This window comes from Amphiura filiformis, chromosome 18 (genome assembly GCF_039555335.1).
Source record: "Amphiura filiformis chromosome 18, Afil_fr2py, whole genome shotgun sequence".
NCBI lineage: Eukaryota > Metazoa > Echinodermata > Ophiuroidea > Amphilepidida > Amphiuridae > Amphiura > Amphiura filiformis.
Genome location: NC_092645.1, coordinates 56,895,763 through 56,919,446, shown reverse-complemented (window position 1 = coordinate 56,919,446; position 23,684 = coordinate 56,895,763). Strand labels below are relative to the sequence as shown.

Here is a 23,684-nt window from a genome sequence, read left to right as displayed (position 1 = left end):
ATTATGGGAAGGGAAAGATATCTTCCCTGATCAAAGTACATACAGCATTCTAACATTCATCCATCCATTTGTTTTATAAATAGAGAGCAATCTTAAAGCCTTAATAATATAATCTTTTATAATAAATCTTGGCATTATTTTTTAAATATTTCAAACCTCAGCACAATTTTCTTTGGGACACCCTGTATGATAATATTATCAGGGGCGTAGCAAGCGGGGGGCAGGGTGGATTTAAGTCCATGGGCCCCGAGGGTTCAGGGAGGCCCCGAGCCACTTAAGCGAAACTTAAATAAGGGCTGATAATGGAGATGTTAAAAGTAGGGCCGGATTGGGCCAGATAGTCCCGGTTCCAAAATTGCCCTATGCATCTTTCTGTTATCCACATTATACGTAAACCAACTTGACCACTGACTTGTTGCACATGCCTTCCTCGGCATGTGAGTTCGGGATCTTCAAATTTTGGCCTGGCCCAGGGCCCCCAAAAAGGTCAATCCCGCCCTGGTCAATATTATTAACCCTATCAGTCTCAACACAGGTGTTGACTGCAGACTAAAAGTTTCCAAATTTTCTTTGAAAATTCAAAAATTTCAGAATTGTACATTTTCATGACCATATTTCGGCACGAAAAATGCATTGAAAATTGAGTACAAACAAACCTATCACTGGTTCTATAAGGTTCTTGAGATAGCTCTTGATATTTTGAGAAAATATGTACATGCACATGCGTAGGTAAATAAATACATAACAAAATGTAGAATACTATATTCTAATTGCTTTTCATTTCACTGAAACATTATCTGAATACTCTTTGTGTGAGTGCAAAAAACATACAATTTACATAGAATTATATCCTGGAGATATGCTGACGACAACATAGAACCCATTCAAATTACAACATGTAGGCCTATACCCTTGTTTCGCCAAAAGAAGATCAAAAGAAGATATGATACCGTTCACATTAAACATAAATAACAAAGATAAAAAGCATATTGATAACATCTGCTGGTGTGTAACTCCTTGTCTTGCAAATATGATGGTTTTTGTACATCATAATTTGTTGCTGCTCAAGCATATTCGCACTATTCTGAGTTAAAGCAGTATTGTAACATTTCCAAAAACAAAATTCAGCTGTTTTTTAAATCTCTGACTTTGTCACAAATACAGCACCTAAAACCTTCGATTTGTGCAGTTTAGTTTATTAAAAAACATTTCAATTGTGTAAAAATCAGCATTTTGAAAAAAGATTCAGGGCATACTCCTCAGCTAAGTAAATGTTACAATGGGACTGTTGTAGGGTCCATTCAGTGCAGTTTTACAAAGAGATATTACAACTTTAATACAGCTGTATCATTTTAAAGTCAATATGATATATCTTGAATACAATTATAAATATGATAAATAATAAAAATTCTGGAGATGTTCCAAATATTCTGAAAACACAAGCAAACATAAATATTAGAGATGGGAAGCAAACTGGCACCATCTGTATACACCCCCTACAGAAGACATGACCTTAATCTTACACACAGGGAGTGTAAATTTTCGGTTGACTCCATTTGAAATTCACACTCCCGTTTTGGAAGTTTAAAGTCATGCCTTTCATAGGGGGTGTATGGATTTCAAATGGAATAATCAAATTCAGAAGACTGGCATCTCTGAAATATGCCAATTCAATTTTTCCACAGTTGCCTTTACCATAGATCAATACAAACAGAATCTCAGTTTTATGATCAAAACTAAAATTGCTACATCTTTACTTCAGGACTTTGCACAAGGTCAAAGGTCAGCAAATTGCACCCTGGGATTGATCAGCTTTCACTCTCGAGTACCAGATTTTCAGTGAGTGATCATCGCTAGCAGTGATCAACATCTCCGGGTCACGAGGATTGAATGCCACGCAGTTCACTACATCTCTATGCGGAAGTTTGGCAAGCTGGATACCATAGTAACGATCCCAGATGTAACCATGACGATCTTCTGCACCACTGTAAGGGGAAGAAATCGGAAACAAAGTGATTATAAGCCAACAATATAATTACCAATGTAAAAACATGGTCAAGCAGAGTCAAATTTGTTCTTTGGAAGCCCTTGGCAACAAATCAATGTACGGTATGTACTGGTACCATTTTACTCCTGAGCGCCCCTAAGGTACTTCAATAAGCTTTTTAAGGTAAACTATATTTAGAGGTTAATAACTGCACATCGGTTATTTGGAGGGCATTGTGATGCAAAGTTATTAACCTCATTCATAACCGTCACTTTAATCTCTTCACCTTACAAAATAACACAAAATTTTTAGCTCAAAAGTTCATAAAAATAGATGATTTTTACATCTTCCCTTTCCAAAAATCGATCAGGCTAAAACATGACGACCAATAACAAAAGTGCGTATCACAATCTGTGCAAATATGGTAGCGCATAATCCAAACGCACAACAACACGCATGAACGCCGGTCAATTGTGTGCGACATTGGAACAATTACGCATTTTGCGGTCAATTGTGAGATATTAATGACCTCAATTTGCGTTCGCGTTTTCACAAATAACTAAATGTAATTGGATCGCACACATCGCGTTTATTAATGAGGTTATGAATTTATATTAATACTGTGCTATGAATTACACAGTTGTTGGAGGACAAGATGTTGAATTCACTATCAACAAGCTATTTTGACCAAATACCTCATACCTTTAATTTAATTGAATGTCATTTTTTTACAATCTGTTTACTTTATTGATACGCCCTATATATGTCCAGATTCTTTCCCTGTAATTTTAATGAATGGTGACTCAATTTAATGCGAAAACATAAAGTAAAAGGAAACACTTAAAGGCTATAGTGTGTCTCAAGTTAAGAGTAAAGCCATGATGAATTTAGCAGAGGCAGATTTAAATTAGTGCACTTACACGGTTGCATCGCCAACGTACGGATAAATCATTCTTCTACGTGTGTGAATTAGGGATTCAATCATGTTTCGCTGTTGTTCATCACCAATTAACAACGATGCGTCTGCGTGGTTTACTTCACGACCGAACGAAGTAAACCACACAGACGCGCTGGACGCGAGTTGTTAATCAGTGATGAACAACGGTGAAACATGGTTGAATCCCTTTCAACAACGAAAACAAGCTAAAGATTGTATAATTCACATGATTATTTCATGAGGAATGTCAGTTAATCATTGACAGTCAGCCTTACAAAAAGATCGGTGATTTCTGTTGATATCAGCAATAAAACTGAATAAAACAGCAATTTTTATCTGATACTTTCAAAATACTGAATTCATCTTGTAAGCGTGATACGCACACAGATTCAAGACATGACGAATTTTACGCACTCAAGCGTAAAGCGGATGTCTTGCGCTGGTGTTCGCGTACTGTAAAAGCATGGATAGATGATCAACTCATACCAAACATTGAAGATGGACCGAAACCGTTCCGCCTTTGCATGAAAGAAATAGGTGCTATTCCAGCAGGGCACTATATATTCTTAATGCCAAAGGCTATGGTATCTCTAAAAGCCGCAAAACAATTGCAGTGTTATCTGAGAACTTCATGGATGATGGATGGTGTCACTATCAGTTGCAGATTGCGCGAATGCGATTGGTGATGGACAATAGTGATGTACTTATTCTTGTTCAGATAGGGGAAATTCCTGATGATAAGAAGACACACTTGCTTCGTCAGATATTGTGTAACAAGGAAGTGTTTAAGTGGCCTGAAGATCCAAGAGCAGGGTTTTCTTTAAGCATTTTGCTGAAGGGGTATTTTCAAATTTTTTTGACCCTTTCAATTGTGAATTTTTCCTCTGAAGGAGTCAAAAACATTGCCAAAGGGGTATTTTTATAATATTATTTTTGAAGACATTTTTAACAATATGTTTGTTTTGGAGCCATAGGCGAGATCCGGGGGGGGGAGAAATCTCCCCAATATTTTGCCAGGGGATGGTCCATACAATCATCCCCCAATGTTGACGCCTGTATGTGGGTTTCTCCCCTATATCGCCCGGTAGTCTCATGTTTCTGACCAAATTAACCTCATATTTGGTCATTTTAGCCCCAAAAGTGCACATTTTTGCGCGCTTAGCACGAATTGATTCCACTTTTGCACCATATTTCAACAGTGGCAAAATTTTTTGTACCAGAAACTTATTCTTTCGCCAAAAGGTGCTGGATTCACTATACTTCAAGACATTCCCCCCCAAGTCAAAAAAGAAATCTACGTCACTGTTTGGAGCAGTGGCGGATCTAAAGTAGTCAGAAGAGTGGGGGCAATTTTAAAAGAAAATAATACTATTTAAAAATGCCCCCTGAGAAGTAAGAAACTTTTGCAAAATGAAGACCTAATTAATTTGGTGGATCATTTTGGCACTATTAATGTGTAAAATTTTAGTTTAAAAAGGCAGAACATTTGTGAAATGAGCAGTCCATGGACATGATCATGATGGAGGGGGCCTTCGGACGGCAAGTTTTCCCTATTATGGTAGGCCTATAAATTGTGTTATACATTATTGGCAAATGTCGAAAGCAGAAGTGAAAGTGGCCATTTGTTTATCAACTACGCATGGTGATGTTCCCCCCTCAGAACGTGGAAAATTTTGCAAAATGAAGACCTAATTGAAGCGATTTGGTGGACCATTTTGGCACTATTACTGTGTAAAATTTAAGTTGAAAAGCCGAAAATTGTGAAATGACGGTCCATGAAGCCTTTCTTTGTCACGCTTTTCCTATTAGGCTTATAAATTGTGTTAAAAATAGGGCCTAAATTGGCAAATGTCGAAAGCAGAAGCGAAAATGGTCACTTGTTTATCCACTACGCATGGGGGTGTCTGAGGGGGATGTTCACCCCTGAGATGGAAAATTTTGCAAAATTAAAGTCCAATTGAAGACATTTGGTGCATCATTTAAACAGAAAAAAGGACCCGAACCCAATTTGCAAGATTTAAAACTGACACTCTACATTACCCGCAATCACTAAAACATGCATGGATTAATGCTGACAAAATGTGATGGGCCCTACATATCGGGAGTAGATCCCAAATGCCAAAAGCCGAGAATAAATGCACAATATCGGGTCTTTTTCTATTCAAATCTTGCAATATCTGAACGCGTACGTTTTCAAGATTTTGTACACGTTGGACTTTGGGACTTTGGATTTGAAGGAGTCTGCAAAGTGCCTGAACGCGTGTTTTATGCGTTAAAGAAAACCCTGGACAAGAGTTGTTCTGGAATCAGTTGAAGATGAAATTACGTAAACCAGCTAGGGTTGATCGTAGATTTGTAGAAGTTTGAAGCAGAAGTCATAAAAAAGAAAGTTGCTTTGAACATTTCATTTAATTACAGGTTACTAGCCTATGAAAAGTAAATACGCTTGTTTTATGCGTTAAAGAAAACCCTGGACAAGAGTTGTTCTGGAATCAGTTGAAGATGGAATTACGTAAACCAGCTAGGGTTGATCGTAGATTTGTAGAAGTTTGAAGCAGAAGTCATTAAAAAAGAAAGTTGCTTTGAACATTTCATTTAATTACAGGTTACTAGCCTATGAAAAGTAGATTAACTTCTCCGAAAATTACCTTTCATTGTCCATTACACAGGGTGTCCCATAAAAAGGGTTCCAACATTAACATACTGTAAAGCTATTTAATTTCGCTAGTACTTAATTTCGCTTATTGCCAATGACCACCATTTTTGTTGGTATTTAATTTCGCTAATCCAGCAATTTATGTGTACAGTTCAATGTAAAACTGTTCAATTTGCGGGTATTTAATTTCGCGAATGGCTTCTAACAAAATTAAATCCCTAGCAAAATTTAGTGGTTTTACAGTATGTGAAAGCAACATCTTTTAAAGGCCGCTACAAATATCTGGAAAACACATTAAGTTGGGAGCTGTACAAAGTTGGTGGGATAGAGGTGAACATTGACTTTATTATATTGTAAGCCTACTTAATTGGGGTATCCTTGAAAGTTTGCCTGGTCAACTGGATCCCCCTTTAACTATAATTTGCAGAAAACCAGAACCTATTTCATAAAACTGATTTGAAGATATGATATTGGATGTCAAAATGATTGCAGGATAAATTTTACAATTTTCTGTTGACCTCAACTTGCACTGTAGGCCTATTGGTTGAATGAACATGCACATTGCTCAGAGTTTTTTGAGACTTATGTTGAACTGCTTGTGGCTTAATTAGTCGAATTTTTCTCAAAAATCGAATTCTTTTTACAACCTGACACGTTTCTTAAAGAATATTTGACATTAAAATTTGGTAGGTTTTACGGTTCTTGAGTTGTAGGTAAAATAAAAAGTGCAATTTATCTATATCTTGGCCAATAACTTGGAAAAATTGGTCTTACAACCAGTTTTACATTCAAGATCATATCTTTTAAAAGTGTTTTATCAAATGAACTCTTTGTTTCCTGCAAATGATAGCTAAAAGATGTAGTTTTTACATATGTGTACATCCATATCAAAACGATGCACTTGTCGGCTGCTACATGTGTCTCATTTCACATAATAGCTAGGATTTAGGATTGAATACCAGACTCATCTCAAGTGGACGTCACTTCAAATCATCCCCAGGTCACATGGTTTAGGAATATGTTCTCTGTATTCCTAAATCAAGTGACTTGGGGATGATTTGAAGTGACGTCCACTTGAGATGAGTCTGGTATTTATTCCTAGCTATTATGTAATATGAGACACTTGTAGCAGCCGACAAGTGCATTGTTTTGATATGGATGTACACATATATGTAAATAAACACCTCAAATAAAGAAAGTCCGCAGTCATGTAACCCGTCCTACACCAAAACCTGATCTTGCTATGACAATTTGATTGAAAGAGTCGTGTGCAGAATCTTGTTAGCTGCAATTTGATACTAAATTTGCTACCGAAAACTCTAAATTCACAGAGATTGATACCAGTATATGAAATTTGGTGCATTTTCAAAAGTTGCAAATTAAAAACGGACCACGCGGACCTGTAGAGGTGAATGGCAGAGCGCGACCATTGACATAGCCCGAAACAACCGCTAGGTCATATCGATCGCATCGTGCCCTAGTATTCATCAGTAAAGCACTGTAGCAATCCATGCGTTTTAAATTAACAATTAAATAAAGCGCGCACTTGGGATAGTCGACAGGGGCTCATCGTGGGCAAGCAAGCTTGACCATATTGCCACGCTAAGCAATTTCGTCCGCGTGCTTCGTTTTGATTTGCAACTTTTGAAGTGTTTGGTAGCAAATTTGGTATCAAATTGGAGCTAACAAGATTCTGCACACGATCGTATCAATCAAATTGTCATAACAAGATCAGGTTTTGGTGTAGGACGGGTTACATGACTGCGGACTTTCTTTATTTGAGCAGTTTACTACATGTTTGACAACATACTTCAGAATATCACCACATTAATTGGAACCAACTTTTTATGGGACATACTGTATGTAGTTGGATCCTTTTACAACTGGCAATAAACTTTTGTATGCTTAACTTCAGGGCTGACATTACTAAATCAAATTCACTCACATAGATCTTCAGGAGTGAGATTTATGTAAAACATAGTTCTACATGTATATATTAATGCCAAGCATAAAATTGTTTTATGTAAATTGTATCTTGATCTAGGTTTAATTGCTTAAAACATTTTCTTGACTGTTGAACAATAAACATGCATAAAATTAAATTTGAACACCCATCTCAAATCATTGCCTTTTTAGCTCATACCCTAATGAACTTAAAAAGACACCTCAACTCATGGGAAAGAAAGGAAAGGAAAGGAAAGGAAAAAAATGAAAGAAAGGAAAGAAAGGAAAAAGGAAGGAAGGAAGGAGGAAGGAAGAAAGTAGGATAGAGAGTGAAAGAAACGAGCAAGAAAAAACCAAAGAAATAAATAATGAGAGAAATCAAATTTTGAGTTTGCCAACATTGAAGGGGAAAAACTTTAAAGTTTAAAAAGCCTTTCCTTCTACTCACCTAGCCACATACATATCACACACATCAAGAAAGATGAAATTAAATTCATCATTTGGAGAAAATGCCTTATGCCCAAAGAAGCGCTTAATTTCCGTCATATCCACTAGATCGTATACCCGTATTTCAATTTCCTGCGCAATGGGTGGTGGTGTCAATGGATCACCAATGACATAGTCTTTTGGCCAGCATCGGCAGTTCACATAGAGATATCTGTGAGGAAGAGAAAAGGGGTGAGTTTTAACTTTTGTAAAAATGCAAGAGTGATATTTCATATTTGTATATGTTATGAGTAAAGGTTTGGACCAGATTGATGGCCTCATCTCCTATTTTGCCTCATCAAAAATCTGGATTTTGGTATCAGAAGCAAACTCATTGCCCCAAAATTTACCGGCCAAAATAGGTTTTGCAAAAATGCAAGACATACTTTTGTAAAAATGCAAGAGATGAGTAAAGGTTTGGACCAGATTGGTGGCCTCATCCCCTATTTTTCCTCATCAAAAATCTGGATTTTGGTATCAGAAGCAAACTCATTGCCCAAAATTTAACGGCCGAAATAGGTTTTGTAATAACAAGTAGTAGCCACCTACTGGAAACATGCACTATATCCTATGAGCAGGGACAGGGGATTTGCGCGGAACTTTTTTTCCGCGCAATTGGCTATCTTTTTTCCCATGGGCAGGGATACATGATTTGCACTGAAAAAAAAGTTCTGCGCAATTACGCGCAATTTGCTATTTTTTTCCCGCGCAAATCGCCTGTCCCTGCCTATGAGGCATTGTTATACAATGTACATGTTTTTGCTTCTCATGTCAAAACTGCTGAAGCAATACAACTCAAAATTTGGAAATAGATTGATTTTAGGTTAGCAACTATTTTCAACTGTTGAGATTTGGTCCTTCGCAGCATCCTGCAAATGGTGGTGAGCTTTGGCAAAAATTGCATTCTTCATTTCACAGCAAGCGTGTAGAAGGATTATAATATCACAGATATACTTTTGCAGATCCTGTTGTTCTTGAGTTATGTTGTAAAGAGGACTGAAACCACATCACCAGGGGTAGCGCTAGAACTAAACACTCCAGCGTCCGCAGGGACCCCCGAACTTGCAGAAAATTAAAAAGTAGGGGGTCCGGAGTAGAGTTTGGTGAGCCTGAGACACTCTGAGTTACACAAATGCAGCATAAATAGTATGTCTGCAATAGCGCTAGATTGAAAAACTAGGGGTCTGCAGGGACCCCTGAACTTGCAGAAAATTTAAAAACAGGGGGTCCGAACTATATTTTGGTGGGTTCGAGAACCTAAAAAGCAACCTAGCGCTACCCCTGCACATCACCTTTGAAAAGTGTACGTAACTCATAACAATAAATCAAGCAAGTTTTCAAAGTGCATGTATATGATTTCTAGGCTGAACTTTTGCAAAACATGAAGGTATCAATAATATATTGACTTTTAGACAATGGAAATCGATCTTTTTGGCTGCCTCGACCAACAACACTCTCAACCCTTAATGGTAGGCCTCGGTCTAATAAGGTGACCCCACAAGAAAGATTGGTAAATAATACAGGTTTGTATACAAAGAATATGCAATAAGTACATAAATATTTATAAATACATGTATGCGAATAACCTGACATAAAACTATACAGCACATCAAGTCACCATTACGCCTGCCCAGACATCGGACAGATAAGTCCCACACAACACAGGTGTGGCCAAAAATCTGACTACACACCAAATGTGTACATCCATATAGCAAGTAGCCAGGGGGTGCAAAAGGGAGAGGGGGGAAGTGCAACACACAAACATGAAAAGTATATTGATCTTTTGCATAATCTCACCTGTGGTCTGGTGATAGTGCCATACCAATAGCATGTCCGTTTAACTCAATCACATAGTCTACTTTGTCAAAATCATTTTGATCATTATTGCCCTCTGACCTTGACCTTTGACGTCCTGAGCTCCAAGAGGTCCTCTCAAAGTATTACTCATAGTTGGTTCAATTTTCTTGATGCCTATTTGATGGGGTGTATATGCTTGTGAACCACGGGTGAAAATCAGATGCTTTGTTTCCTCTTTTACTGCATGTTTTCGTCGACGAACTTTTGTACGATGCGAGAAATCCTGCGAATCTGACATGCTTGAGCTTGATACATTACTAGTATCATCAATTTCGTATTCAGGTAACGTTGGTTGGAGACGTGCTAGGACTTCGGGATCGCTGAATCCCCTCCGTCTTTCCGGATAATGGATTGCAGGTTCCTCATCCAGTGAATCTGTACTACCGAAGGTGAATTGCTTTCCCCATGCACGAATTATATCGCTGGCACTACCGCTTTCTGCGGCAAAAGTTAATGAAGTGCCTGACATTTGTTCAGTATCAGGGCTAGATAGTACCGTATCTGTTGAGCTACATCGCGAACTCACAGCTGCAGATTGCATGTCGTTGTTAAACTCCCGTGGATTTACAAGTTCCCCGGTAAAATCGTTCATTGGATTCATACCCGCCATTTCTATCTGTGCACTGTCAGCTAGCGACAACATAGGACTGTCCGACTCCGGTGTATCTACTTGCGATTCAGCGCTGTAATCGGGATCCCCGTCTATGAGTATCTTAAGCAATTCTTCGTCTAGATTATGTCCACCACGTCGCATTTCAGCTTGCCTAACCCGAGACCAAAGTCTATTATAACATGTATCGCCTTCGCCTTTTGGATTTGCGCTACTTGCACCACTTGTACTTGGTAAATCTCTATTATAATCTTCCACATCTTTCTGTCCATTTTTACACAAACAAGGCCCTTCACTACTAGATCCGCTTACACAAGGCATATCTTGGGATATGTCTTTATTCACATCTATATCTGTTCTTAAGCTTTTACGTAATGTGTTAGGCGGCGATCCACTAACTACACTCGCATCACGTTTAACAGGAGAACTCCTTTGTTGTGGTACAGTCTGAGGGCACGGGCGCTTGATTGGTTTAGGTCCCGCCGCTTGATTGCTCTTGTTTGATTGACTGCTACTATCACCTGCAGTGCAACTTCTACTTTGAGCTTTACTATCACTCGAAGGCAAACACGGTTCGCTTTTACTGACATGCATTGAATTCTGTGATGAATGTCGGTCACAAAGTACCCCTTCTTGTTGTCGTTGTCGTGAATCTTCGCTGTTCGTACATCTTCTGGCTCTTCCACTGACAGTTGTTTCAGCATAATGTCCATTCGATCCTCCTCTTGCTTGTGATAAGTCCACACTACCCGAACAAATTTTACCATTTTTTAAGACTTCTGACTCGCTAGCGGTCATTTCATTGTCGCTCTCATATGCACTGGCCTTTGTGTCTACCTCACTCTCACTTGAACTCTGCACTGTTCCGTTTGCATTGCTCCCGCCAGTAAGTGATGATGATGGTGGCGGCGAAGCTTTCTTTGGTTCGCCATCCTTTTTCTCCGCTGGCGGTACCTTTGCACGTAATTCCTCTCCGCGCCCCAAATTCCGACAATTTGCGACCGTGATACTCCTTACGGTGCTTGCATTGATGTTGAGGAATTTGAAGAGTCTCATCACAACAGACTCTTGTTCGAATCGACTTCCTCGTAGCTTTGTTCAGCCAAAGCGCAGAGCATGATGAGAGATGACCTAGGTAGTGAAGATTCCCCGAGAGTAGGTATGAGTTGTTGAGCCAACACCCAAAGATATCGTACGGTTTGTTTAGGACTCTTGCTTGAAGTGCAAAATCCTCTGTGAAAATAAAAACACAAAATCAAATTTAAAGTGCTAGTATTGGGCTGTTGCAGATATAGAAAATTAAGACTACTCCCTATTCCAGAAAAATACAGAACTAATTTTCGAGCAAACTTTCAGCATATACTCAAGATTTTGAATGTTTAGACTTGTTCCAAGTCTGACTTGTTCCAAGTCTGTAATTTTTGTGACTTGATTTGTCAGAAAACATGCTGAAAATGCATGTTTTTGGCTCTTTTGTCAAGAAATCAGTAAAATAGTGAACCTTTTCTTTTATCTCCAGTTAGGACTAACTAAAGGATTAGGATTGAGCTATGTTTCATTTGGCAGAACTCTATAATATTTTTTTAATCCCAAAAAATGGAAAAGCCAAATTTTTGTCCCCAATTGTCAATATTTTTGACACTTAACTCTTTGCTGTCCCCATTTTATCCCTGAAATATTTTTGGTAGGGGGAGGGGTAAATTCTAAAAGTTAATGAACCCTAAAAAAATTCTTGGTGCCATACCTTTCAAGTTGAATACAGCAATTTCTCCTGAAGTACTATTAGGACCAAAATGTACACCAGAAACTAGAAGTAGAGTGTCAGTTGCATTGAATTGTGAGAACTGTGTATACTGCCATCGGAACAGCTCCTTCATGGCACGATTGTATTTCTGTGTCACTGGTGGTCCAGTTTTCCATACCTGATGAGAAATATAGAAGGAAAATAAAAAGACAATGACTGGACAGTTGAAATTGGCTAAGATATAAGGTGTATTGAATAATCTATAGTCTATATGTGACCCCTCGGCACAACTGAGCCCGGATGTCGCCAGTGCCACTATTGAGATATGCTCCATCGAACTTAACAATAAACAATAGGAAACAAAGGATTTATTGACTGTTTTATTGATTTTTCACTACTTAAATGTCAAGTACTATAGACATGATATACATCATTTTAAAGCTAATTTCAAGCAGAATATTTTGGTTGAATATCTCAAAAATGATGATTGGCGACTTCAGGGCTCAGTTGTGCCGAGGGGTCACATATATCTACCTCCAGTCAAATTCACAGCTCTACAACCTATAATTTGGCCCATGTTTTGTACACTAGACCTCTAAAAAAGTACAAATTTCAGTTCAAAAGCAGGGGAAAGAGGCCCATACTGACACTTCACATTTTGATTCTTGTTGACCAAGAAACAATTGACATCTTGATTGAATTTAAAGGGCAATGAGTTTCAGTTGAAGTGGGAATCAAGCATAGGGCCTAGATTTCGATGCAATGATTCTCGTAAGATTCGGTTGCAAGAATCAACTTCTCTCATTGTATCATACAGTAAGGCAATAGAAACAAATAAGTTCTTTCGATCGACCATCGGTGATTGGTCGATCCTTAGTATTTATGAAATCAATTAATTGACAATTATTAATTGTAATAACAATAAATCTGTGTCTGTATTGATATTGAAGAGTATCAATATACATTGTAGCATTAATTCTGATTAATTAGTCGTTAGTTCATTAATTACAAGTATCGAAGCAGCATCGACGGTCAATCCAAAGATCAAACAAGTTTGTTTCTGGTGCCTAAGTGCAGTGACTATGATGGACTTTGATTTTCGCAAACGAAGACAAAATCTAGGCCCTGCAAGCAACAAGGTTTCAACCAGTGTGCTGTCAGCGTTCGTCAGGTGTGACTTGGGACTTGATCAGGACTGGAATTAATTTCTTCAATGGGTGAAAATGGTGACACTGTTCAAAGTTATTATAAAGCAATATATTGTGAAAGAGACAGTTCACCTAATTTAGGCCAGTCCCCCAGCCATCAGTATTCAATGTTGCAGTTCGCTACTTGCCTTAATTGTGCCATCTTTAGAGCAAGAGGCAAACATCTTGCCATTATGCGAGAAGCTGACGTGCAGGACTTGATCAGTGTGTTCACGTAATACCTGCACCTGATGGCATGGTACACGGCACTTCAGGCGACGGTACTCGCGGAAATATGAACTCTGACCCGGGAGCAGCGGTAGAAAGCGGTCTATCTTCCATTCTCGGTAGAGTAGAGATTTCCATACTAATTCATCGCGGCTGAAAAGTGACAATTTAAGTAAAATGAGCTACAGCGTAAGTAATAGTAAAGGAGGTGTGTAGCAGAATGCAAAATCTGATTTTGACTCATTTTTGTCTTCCAAAAAATCACCCTGTCACACTCTCCCCCTGTCATTCTTCTCTCCTTATCCTCCCTTTTTCTTTCCTTGCCCTTTTTCTCCCTCACCCAGTGGCAAGGCTTATCAATCAGGAATCAGGAGCTACTTAGGGACCAGGCACACAATTTTAGCTCCTGGCCCAGGCATACTTAATTAAAAGGCTTGCCCAGTGGTGACACCAAGGATGGCATGGGTGGGGGGGGCTTGAACTCTAGCCCCCCCAGTAAAAACCCCTAAATTATGAAAAATTTGTTGATTTTGTCTTCCTGAAATTCACTTTGCCCCACCCCACACATGCCCCTCGATAAAAAATTCCTGGCAACGCCATTGCTCTCACTCAGTCACCCCTCTGCATTACTTTGTATACTTTGGTTCCGCCGGCTTGGTAGTCACATTAATGCTTTTTCATGGTTGCCTGCATGCATGCCTTCTTACCACCCTTGGGTGGGTGGGTGTATGTGTATGCTCTGCAAAATTAACTCTAGGCATTCAATTTGATACTGCAACTAGAGAAATACCCAACGATGTCCCTACCAAATTCCCAGTTTGTCTTTCAAAATCCTTGTAAATATTTTTCTTACATTAATTATGAGGGCTACTTTTTGCCAAATGTTGCCAAATTATGTTTTGTATACTCTCTCATCACCAGGGCTATTTTATGAAATAGATGGAGACAAATTAGACCTTAGCCCAGGCTTCCTCAAATAGATTTGTTGAAGCGCCACATGAAATTTAAAAAAAAAGCCAAGCGCCACTCAGTGGCTGCGAATTCGCGGGGGGAGTCAGAGGGGTGTTTCCCCCCCTCTGAAGCTATTGATTTTTTTAAATTTGAGGTGCAAATGACGTCATTTGGTGCAACATTTTGTACTATTTTAGCCTGTCTTTACAAGGATAACATGGGAATCGCATTGTTTATTGATTTTATTTAAAAAAAAAATCCAAACGGCGCCGCGCGCCACTCGGGAAGCCACGGCGCGCCACAAGTGGCGCGTGCGCCGCTATTTGCGGAGCCCTGCCTTAGCCCATCGTATTTTGAGTCATTGTTTGTGGTCAGTCTAAATTAACATTTGTCATATTGACATAAGTCGGTTTGATGTAATCAATTTGTAGTAATCAGTAAATTTATGTATAAAACATACCTGATGCACAGCCATGGTTTGCAAACCTGCGCTGCCCTCAGCAATTCTTTTGAGGTTAGGTAGGAGAACAGTTGCAGCACCAAACTGTCTGGTAAACACAACCACATGCATTTGTCCTCCATTGTGCTGAAAAAAGTCAACAAAAATACATAGTATAGGAAGGTGTGACATCAGAGTCTTAGCCAGAAATCAGAAACTACCCGTCCAAGCAGATACCAAAATTTGACCCTCAAATATAAAACAACTTGTGTATACCCATGGAAGGGTCACTGGAGTCAAATATGTCCTGATTTGGCCTTTACATGTCACTCTGAATTAGTCTCAAGTTCATAACCTTAAAATCATCTGTTTTAGAGCTATCACATCTGTAAAATCCATTAAATCCACCCGTCTAAAATAGATTAGCCCATCTTAAAGACTGGTGGACGCATGGCTGGCTAAGACCTTGTGTGACATTATGTAAAGCAATGGTAATCTGAGAAGTAAACAACGCTGATCATGGACCAGTTGTAGTAACTACAAATTTCGAACATTTGAGGACTTGTTCTCAAGTTGTAGGGAGTGCCATAGGGTGTCTCCAGTGTAAACTGTTAGTATTCTGTCGGTCGGACATCCGGGCTATCTCTAGTCTCGGGCCCAAACTGCATGTGGCTCACGGTTTGTTGTGAACCACAGAAACCGGCTGTGAAGGAGGCTACATAGCGATGTTGCTGGAGTGGCATTCAATTTCGGAAAAAACGACACTCGACCATGGAATTTAATTTTAAGTTCGTCAGTATATAAACGGTAAATCAAGTACGGTAAGTTTCTTTCACTCTGAAGACTTAGAAACGGTTGTTTGATTCCACTGACTATTTGCGATCGAAATTTACATAACACCAATGACAGAAATCATCAACAAAAATCAAATTAGGGACTTGTTTTCACTCGAACATCATCAACCGGAAGTGACGTGACATGGACCGACAGAATATGTTGCAAAATATTAATATTGGCAATAATTGACAACCTGTTTGACCTATAGATATATTCATACATTGTTTATCTGTCTATTGGTAAATTGTGTTTACAAGTCCAAAAATTTACTCACGTTTAGATGTTTCATCTTCTGATCGGAAGACTTCATCTCATTTCCAGAGTGCACAGTTCTTTGCAATAGCTGGTCATATACATGATTGAGTCAGAAAAGTTAACAGGGAGGAAATTCACTCATGCTGTACGCAAGGAGTCGTCGACAAAATTAATAAATCTGCCATCACAGACCACGTGTCACAAGAAAACCAAGTTATTGATTGGGATGGAGCCAAAGTAATTGATAAAGACTCTTGCAAGCAAACTAGATGGATCATAGAAGCCATGTGGATCAGGAAACCAGGGGGGGGGGGAGGGCAACGTTATCAACCGCGATGAAGGGACATATTCACTCAATCATGTATATGGCCAGCTACTGCAAAGAACTGTGCACTCTGGAGATGAGAGTAGGAGTGTTGCTGGTTCATCGCATTACTGATGGAAGTCTTTCGATCCGAAGATGAAACGTCTAAACATGAGTAAATTTTTAGACTTGTAAACACAATTTACCAATAGTATGATACCTAACGCTGATGACACAACCTTGATTTGTAGAGCTAAGAATGAGGTAGATCTTCAAGCACATTTGCAATCAAACATGTGTAAAGTAGCAAAGTGGTTAACAGCTAACAAACTCATTTTAAATGTAAAACTAAATTAATGATCCTTGGTAACAATCATATCATAGATAAATTTAGTAATGTAAATCTTATATACAACAATTGTATTATTGAAAAGGTTGATGATTTCAAATATCTAGGTGTTAAGTTTGATTATAATATGTCATGGTCCTCTCACATTGATTATTTATCTAAAAATGTTTCAAAAAGAATTGGTATCATCAGGCGTTGTAGACATTTTCTTCCACATCACACTCTTGTTATGTTATCAAATGCTCTTGTAACCCCTAATTTTGATTATGCTAGTTCAGTGTGGTGTAACTTTTCTCTTGAATATCAAAGAAGGCTTCAGGTTTTACAAAATAGTTTAGCTAGAACGATTCTATTTGCTGATATTAGGACGCCAGTAATAGACATGTTAAACTCACTAGGTGGATCAAACTAAGTGACAGATGGAAAAATCATATGCTTATTCTTACATTTAAATGTTTAAGAAATCTTAGTCCTTCATATTTATCATCTCAGTTTGAATTTGTTCATAATACTCATTCTCATGTAACCAGAAATCATTCGTCTAATACATTGATTGTTCCAAAATACAACACTAATTCTGGATTACGTACATTTCACGTCAGAGCTGCTCAAATTTGGAACAGTATATCACCAATGATTCGAACTGATATGGAAAATATGTCTTTGAGACAATTCAAAACAAATGTTCTCATTTCATGTTAAAATGTGTATATTCTATGAATTCATAATTGTGATTGCATTTTTTTGTATATCTTATATTGTATCACTTTTGTGAAACTATTATTATATTATGTTTTGTATTGACTGAGGGCCTGCTTGGAAAGCAGTGCTGGTCACTGAAGTTGTTACCCTCAATAAAGAAAGAATAAACTAAACTAACAGTCCTGATGAACTTATTCAAGGAGTTAAGAAATTGCTTATCTGTGTTTTCATATCATATTTTGTGGTGAAAAATTATTACAAACTATGTGTAATTTGCAATCATTTGCAGAGCAAAGATTTCTTCATTCCGAGGGCTAAGTACTGGTGTGAATGCACACTAAACTGCGGTGACACATACACAGCACTTCTTGGAACTCTCGTTCGGAGCCGTGAGTTTCAATTATTGGAATTGATCGAGGACAAGTTCAGGGAAAAGGCACATATTAGCATGGTTAGCCTCCTGTCCTGAAGACACAGATAAGTTAACACCAAAATGAATTTAACATTTTGGTAACATTAAAACAGTTCCACACAAGAGCACAGATTAGCACAATAGCAAATTTGAATTCACCTGGCATACCTAAATTATATTCCAGAATAAAACAATTTCTAAATGGGTAAAATGTTGAAAATAATACAATGCGAGTTAGATTGATACAACGACCATGCGATAGATCTATTAGCTAGCGAGGGTCACTTGTCACATGATCAACTTTCCTTCGTTGAACGAAGCAAGCGTACACATTACAAAATTAGCTTCATCAAACGAAGCTTTCCTTCGTCGAAACAGCCTTTTTAGCTTCGTTGAACAAAGCAATTTTAATCTTCGTCGAACGAAGACACACCCCTACACATTAGGGAAAAATGCTTTTTTTCTTCGTTCGACCTTCGTCGAAAGAAGAAAATTCCTAATCATATTAGCCTTAATGTAGGTATGTGACAAAAAAATTCAAAAGCAAATAATTCCTGTGTAACTGATGCTTTAAAATGATACCAAAATTATTGCCCATAGTCAAATAATAAGAGAGTTAGAGGATTTTTAGGTTTACCAAAAATGCACAATTTTGGTCCATCATTATCCATTTTCAGCAATGGACAAATGTCATGAATGTGTGACCTTTTGTAAGACTGTGAATTCATACATTCACTCAGCATGCTCAGCTTTTCATGCATAGTTGATTGCACATTTTGGAATTTTCCGTCCACATCACCACTTTTATCATGTTCAAAAACAAGGTTTCTGTCCATAGAATTTGCTCAAATTACACCTGGAAGTAGATAAATATATGTACTAACATGATTATGTGTTTCAGAAAATGATGTATATTCCTTCATCAAAATAAACATTAAATGATAGTTAAAAAAGCCAAAACTTTTGACCGCGAAATTGAAAATAGTACAATTTTTTTTTTAAATGAAGGAAACTGTTAACTAAGTCACCAGTACCTAAAATGCAATCGCTACAGTGATATGAAAACAGCACTCAGCTGGCAGCCAAGATCAATGCACAAACAGTCAATGGGGCCACATCTATGCTCTGCAGGGTCAGTTCCAATAATTGAAACTCCCGGCTCCGACCGGGAGTTCCAACAGGTGCTGTGTATGTGTTTATATATACACGTGTTTAATGTGCATTCAAAAAATATTTCCAAGATGCGAGTATCGCCATTAGGCATGGCTGAGGTCTGTTATTGCTTGCTTGCAGATGTTGCTGTCGTTGATGCTGGTGATGTGTTGAGGTAGTGCGTTCCAGTCTCTTGTCGTAAGTGGTATAAATGAGTTCAGGAAACAGTCTTTATTGGCTTGTAATGGGATATAGCTGTTGATGTTAGAGCGGCGTGAGAACCGGGTGACCGGGCGAAGTAGTTTTTGTACCAGGATTGCAAGGAGACCCACCCGTGCCTTGTGGAAATTAGTGAGCCTACAACTGCTGCAGCCAGTGCATTCATGCATGTGCAGGGCCAGGGTAGCTCACTAGTCATAAACCTTAAACATCATATTCCGAGGGGCGGAAGTACACCAAATTGGTGTATTATGACTTATGACATTCTTTTGTGGCGAGTGACATGGTCTTTCAATTCACACTGAGTGTCCTTGACAGGCTTGACTATGCTTTCAGTGGTCATGAAAGAATTCAAAAGATAACCTCTGCCCCAATAATCCCAAGCTATTGTTTGAAACTGCACCTCGGAAGATGTAGGCCTATGGTAAGAACTCAGTCCTCAAATGATAGTCATATAACGTCCAAAAGATAAGTGACTGACTATGACGATGGTGATCAGCCCATCTCAAAATGGATGACAGGCTGCACGATACGTCAACAGCGATAGCGACCGAGTGATTCAACCAGTGGATACCGTCGATGCGTGGGTACCTAGACTTTCATTGAGGACTGAGTTCCGCAGTCTAGGCTAAAAATGATCAAATTCGTGTACCGTACATCGTGGAACATATATACTCTTTGCGTGGCTGTGCGTAGTAAGCAGTTGTAGGCTAGCTCACATCACACACTATAGGTGGCGCTATTCGTCCATAGGGAAGTGGAATGTGCATGTACGGTCCAAAAATGGCTTTACTGTGGGGCTCAATGGGGAAAATCACTAAAAATTAATTTTGACAACCAAAACCTAAGTGATGTTGACTTATGTTGGTACTGGCATGATACTGGATTCATAAACTATCACATAGTGCAATCCATGTTCCACCAAGTCGACGCTTCGATTTAGCTCAAAAGCAATTTGTGTGTAAATCAAGACCATCCAAAACAGCTTTCTTACAGTAAAGAATAGGAGGTCATCTGGGGTCACATACAGTAGTGTGCATTGTACATGTGCCTGCTGTCACAATTTCACACACAAAATTTTGGGTAATTTGATGACACTATTTTTGTCTGTAACTTCAAAAGTATATGCACTAGAAACATGATTGACCCCTTATTGTTTGAGTTATGTACGTGATCCACCAGTGGAGCTCCTGCGCCCCTCCGCAGAACTTCTGGTAGTGGATGTTCTGCGCTCGGGGGCGCAGAGAATCTACTGTCGGAGTTGATGCGCCCAGGCGCAGTCCCTTATATGTAACGGTGGATCATTGCTGCGCCGGGCGCAGAACATCCACTGTCGGAGTTGCTGCGCCGGAAGCAAAATAATAGATTTTCTTATTATAATACTGGTGGATCATTTCTGCGCTCGAGCGCAGAGAATCCACTGTCGGAGTTGATGCGCCCGGCGCAGTCCCTAATATGTAACGGTGGATCATTGCTGCGCTCGGGCGCAGAACATCCACTCTCGGAGTTGATGCGCTCGGAAGCAAAATAATGGATTTTCTTATTAAACTAACGGTGGATCATTTCTGCGTTCGAGCGCAGAACATCCGCTGTCGGAGTTGATGCGCTCGGAAGCAAAATAATAGATTTTCTTATTAAAATTACGGCGGATCATTTTTGCGCTCGAGCGCAGAGAATCCACTTTCGGAGTTGCTGCGCTCGGAAGCTAAATAAATTATTTTCTTATTATATTAGGCCACATAAAATTAATGTTTTGGTTCTCGTCCCCTTCCCGCCTCGGTTTGGGGTGCCGCATGCTTTTTTTTTTTTTTTTTTTTTTTGATTTTTGTGTTTTTTGGAAAAACCAAAAAATATCGTTTTTTCATGGATTTTTCCCCCTCAATTTTTTTTTTACTTTTCTATTTTCGTGTCTGATGCTGCCTGGGGCCTCTTTAAAACTACCTCTCTTAACAGTCCTGGCAGACCGTGTTTGATGCTCCATACAAAAATCACGAACCATGAAAGCTTCGACAGAGACTAGTCGTGGGTCTCATATGCTTTTTCATATCGCTAGAATGTTGATAGTCTCGCACCACCATAGCGAGGTGTAGCGATTATAACACATGGGTATGAGATCTTTTTAATTCTGCTTGACGAAAAAATTGATGAAAATTGACACACGAGTACGAGTGCTGCTGCAGTGCTGGTGCCGTAGGCTGCTGGTGCAAAGTGCAAACATCGATCGTCACAAAGTCCACCAAGGTAAATACCTTCACTTTTTACGATAAGCTTGTAAAAGCATATAAACGTGTTGTCATGTGTTCAACCTGTTGTCATGTGTTGCATTATGACATGGAACTTGAGAACGAGACGGTAATTGTACACGCTGCCGAATTGGACAGCCATGACAGCGCATCATTCAGGCCATTCATACCGACTGAATAATTAGAAGTGCATTCGTAATTTTATTCCTTCACTCAAATCAAACTCAAACAGTCAAATATTTGAAACAAATGAACAGCCCAAAGCGGCTATAATTTTCTTCAACTTCGGAAGGAGGTTGGGGAGCTGGGGAGGAGGTCCCAAATATATGGGGGGGCATTGGGCATATATTGCAGTTACTGGATGCACAGCCAACACTAGCAAAAATCCAACTCCGCTTGCTCCCCCAAAAAAACACAAAAAAAAAACACCTCCTCCTCGTCAAATCCTGAAAATCCTCCGGACGAGAACCAAAACATTAATTTTACGCGGCCTTACTAATATATTTTTATTGTAATAGCTCTACAGAGAAGTGTATTACTATTAGGCCTATTATAATAGGCCTAATACTAGTTATTATACGCATGCATATTTATTAATATAGGCCTAATAAGAAAATGTATTATTTTGCTTCCGAGCGCATCAACTCCGAGAGTGGATGTTCTGCGCCCGAGCGCAGAAATGATCCACCAGTATTATAATAAGAAAATGTATTATATTGCTTCCGAGCGCAGTTACTCCAACACTGATGTTCTGCGCCCGAGCGCAGCAATGATCCACCATTACATATTTTATAAGGGACTGCGCCCGGGCGCATCAACTCCGACAGTGGATGTTCTGCGCTCGGCGCAGAAATGATCCACCAGTATTATAATTATTATTTTGCTTCCGAGTGCAGTTACTCCAACAGTGGATGTTCTGCGCCCGGCGCAGCAATGATCCACCGTTACATATAAGGGACTGCGCCCGGGCGCATAAACTCCGACAGTGGATGTTCTGCGCCCGAGCGCAGCAATGATCCACCGTTATTATAATAAGAAAATCTATTATTTTGCTTCCGGCGCATCAACTCCGACAGTGGATGTTCTGCGCTCCCGAGCGCAGAACATCCACTACCGGAAGTTCTGCGGAGGGGCGCAGGAGCTCCACTGGTGGATGACGTACATACATGATTGTTTAGCTAATTTAATTCTCTTTCAAATGAAAGAATTTTTAGCTAAAAATATTGAACTTCAAAATTTTATGAACATCCCAAGCAGTTGTACGCAGATAGCCTCGCTAATATGGACGCGTAGGGTAGCGTTGTACGCGCGTGTAGTGAGCATGATTAGTCGCGGAGTAACAAGCGTAGTTGAATGTTCCAACTTCCACGAATTTAATATTTTTTCTATAGGCTAGCTGATAAAATTGTGAACAGGCAGGGTATTGTACAGCATGATTTTAACCCTTCATAGTACGGTTTTCTGTAAATAAATAAATCAACATTATCACATATCTGGTAGTTTATACATACTATCATTATTTTGTGCTAGATGCAGAAGGAACGAAATGAATAGCAATTTTTCAACACAAATATCAACACCCTCCGTTGATTCCGTCCAACCAAAATATATTACAATTAGAACGTGCAATTGGTGTACGTATGCCCAAAAGTAAAAAATGCCACCCTAAAGTAATTTTTACCTTCTGTAAATCAAAATAGATAACCTTAAGAAGAATTTTACCACATTTCTGATGGATTAGTGTGATTCAATTCGTTTGTTTGCAATAAAATTACATTGTAGCAATAACAGGCCGTTATTATTAACCAGCTGATTCGACTTTACTCAGGGCTGGAATCCTGAAAAAAACACCCTCAGCATCAAATAAAAATTCCCTTTAAAAGGGCATTTCGTCATAAAATATCGTCAAATTTGAATTCCGTTCTCGGTATAGGACTAGGCCTATAGGCTACCAGAACGAAATTACAACAGTGGCCTATGTAGCAGTGTAATACACATAGGCCTAATCATGCGCAAAATCGGAATCAACTGAAATTTTGGGAACAATACAAACTATCGGTCCATTTTTCCTATTCCACTCCGTATTAAACCAGATGACCTCTACAAACCCCTGCATGCTACGCTATAGGACCAGCAACAGCCGTCGGCGGTTTAGTGTTAAAATCGGGAAAATTGTAATAGTCAC

General features: G+C 39.0%; 1 protein-coding gene across 1 annotated transcript; it reads right to left on the bottom strand.

Moving 5' to 3' along the window:
- Positions 1-277: 277 nt before the first annotated feature.
- Positions 278-23,117, bottom strand: LOC140138841 (F-box/WD repeat-containing protein 5-like). The gene is given in 9 exon segments (XM_072160610.1): positions 278-1,985; positions 7,973-8,182; positions 9,808-9,919; positions 9,922-11,567; positions 11,569-11,710; positions 12,222-12,399; positions 13,558-13,789; positions 15,048-15,173; positions 23,011-23,117. Coding segments are annotated over 8 exon segments (2,844 nt in total). The 5' UTR covers positions 15,170-15,173; positions 23,011-23,117; the 3' UTR covers positions 278-1,783.
- Positions 23,118-23,684: the final 567 nt, after the last annotated feature.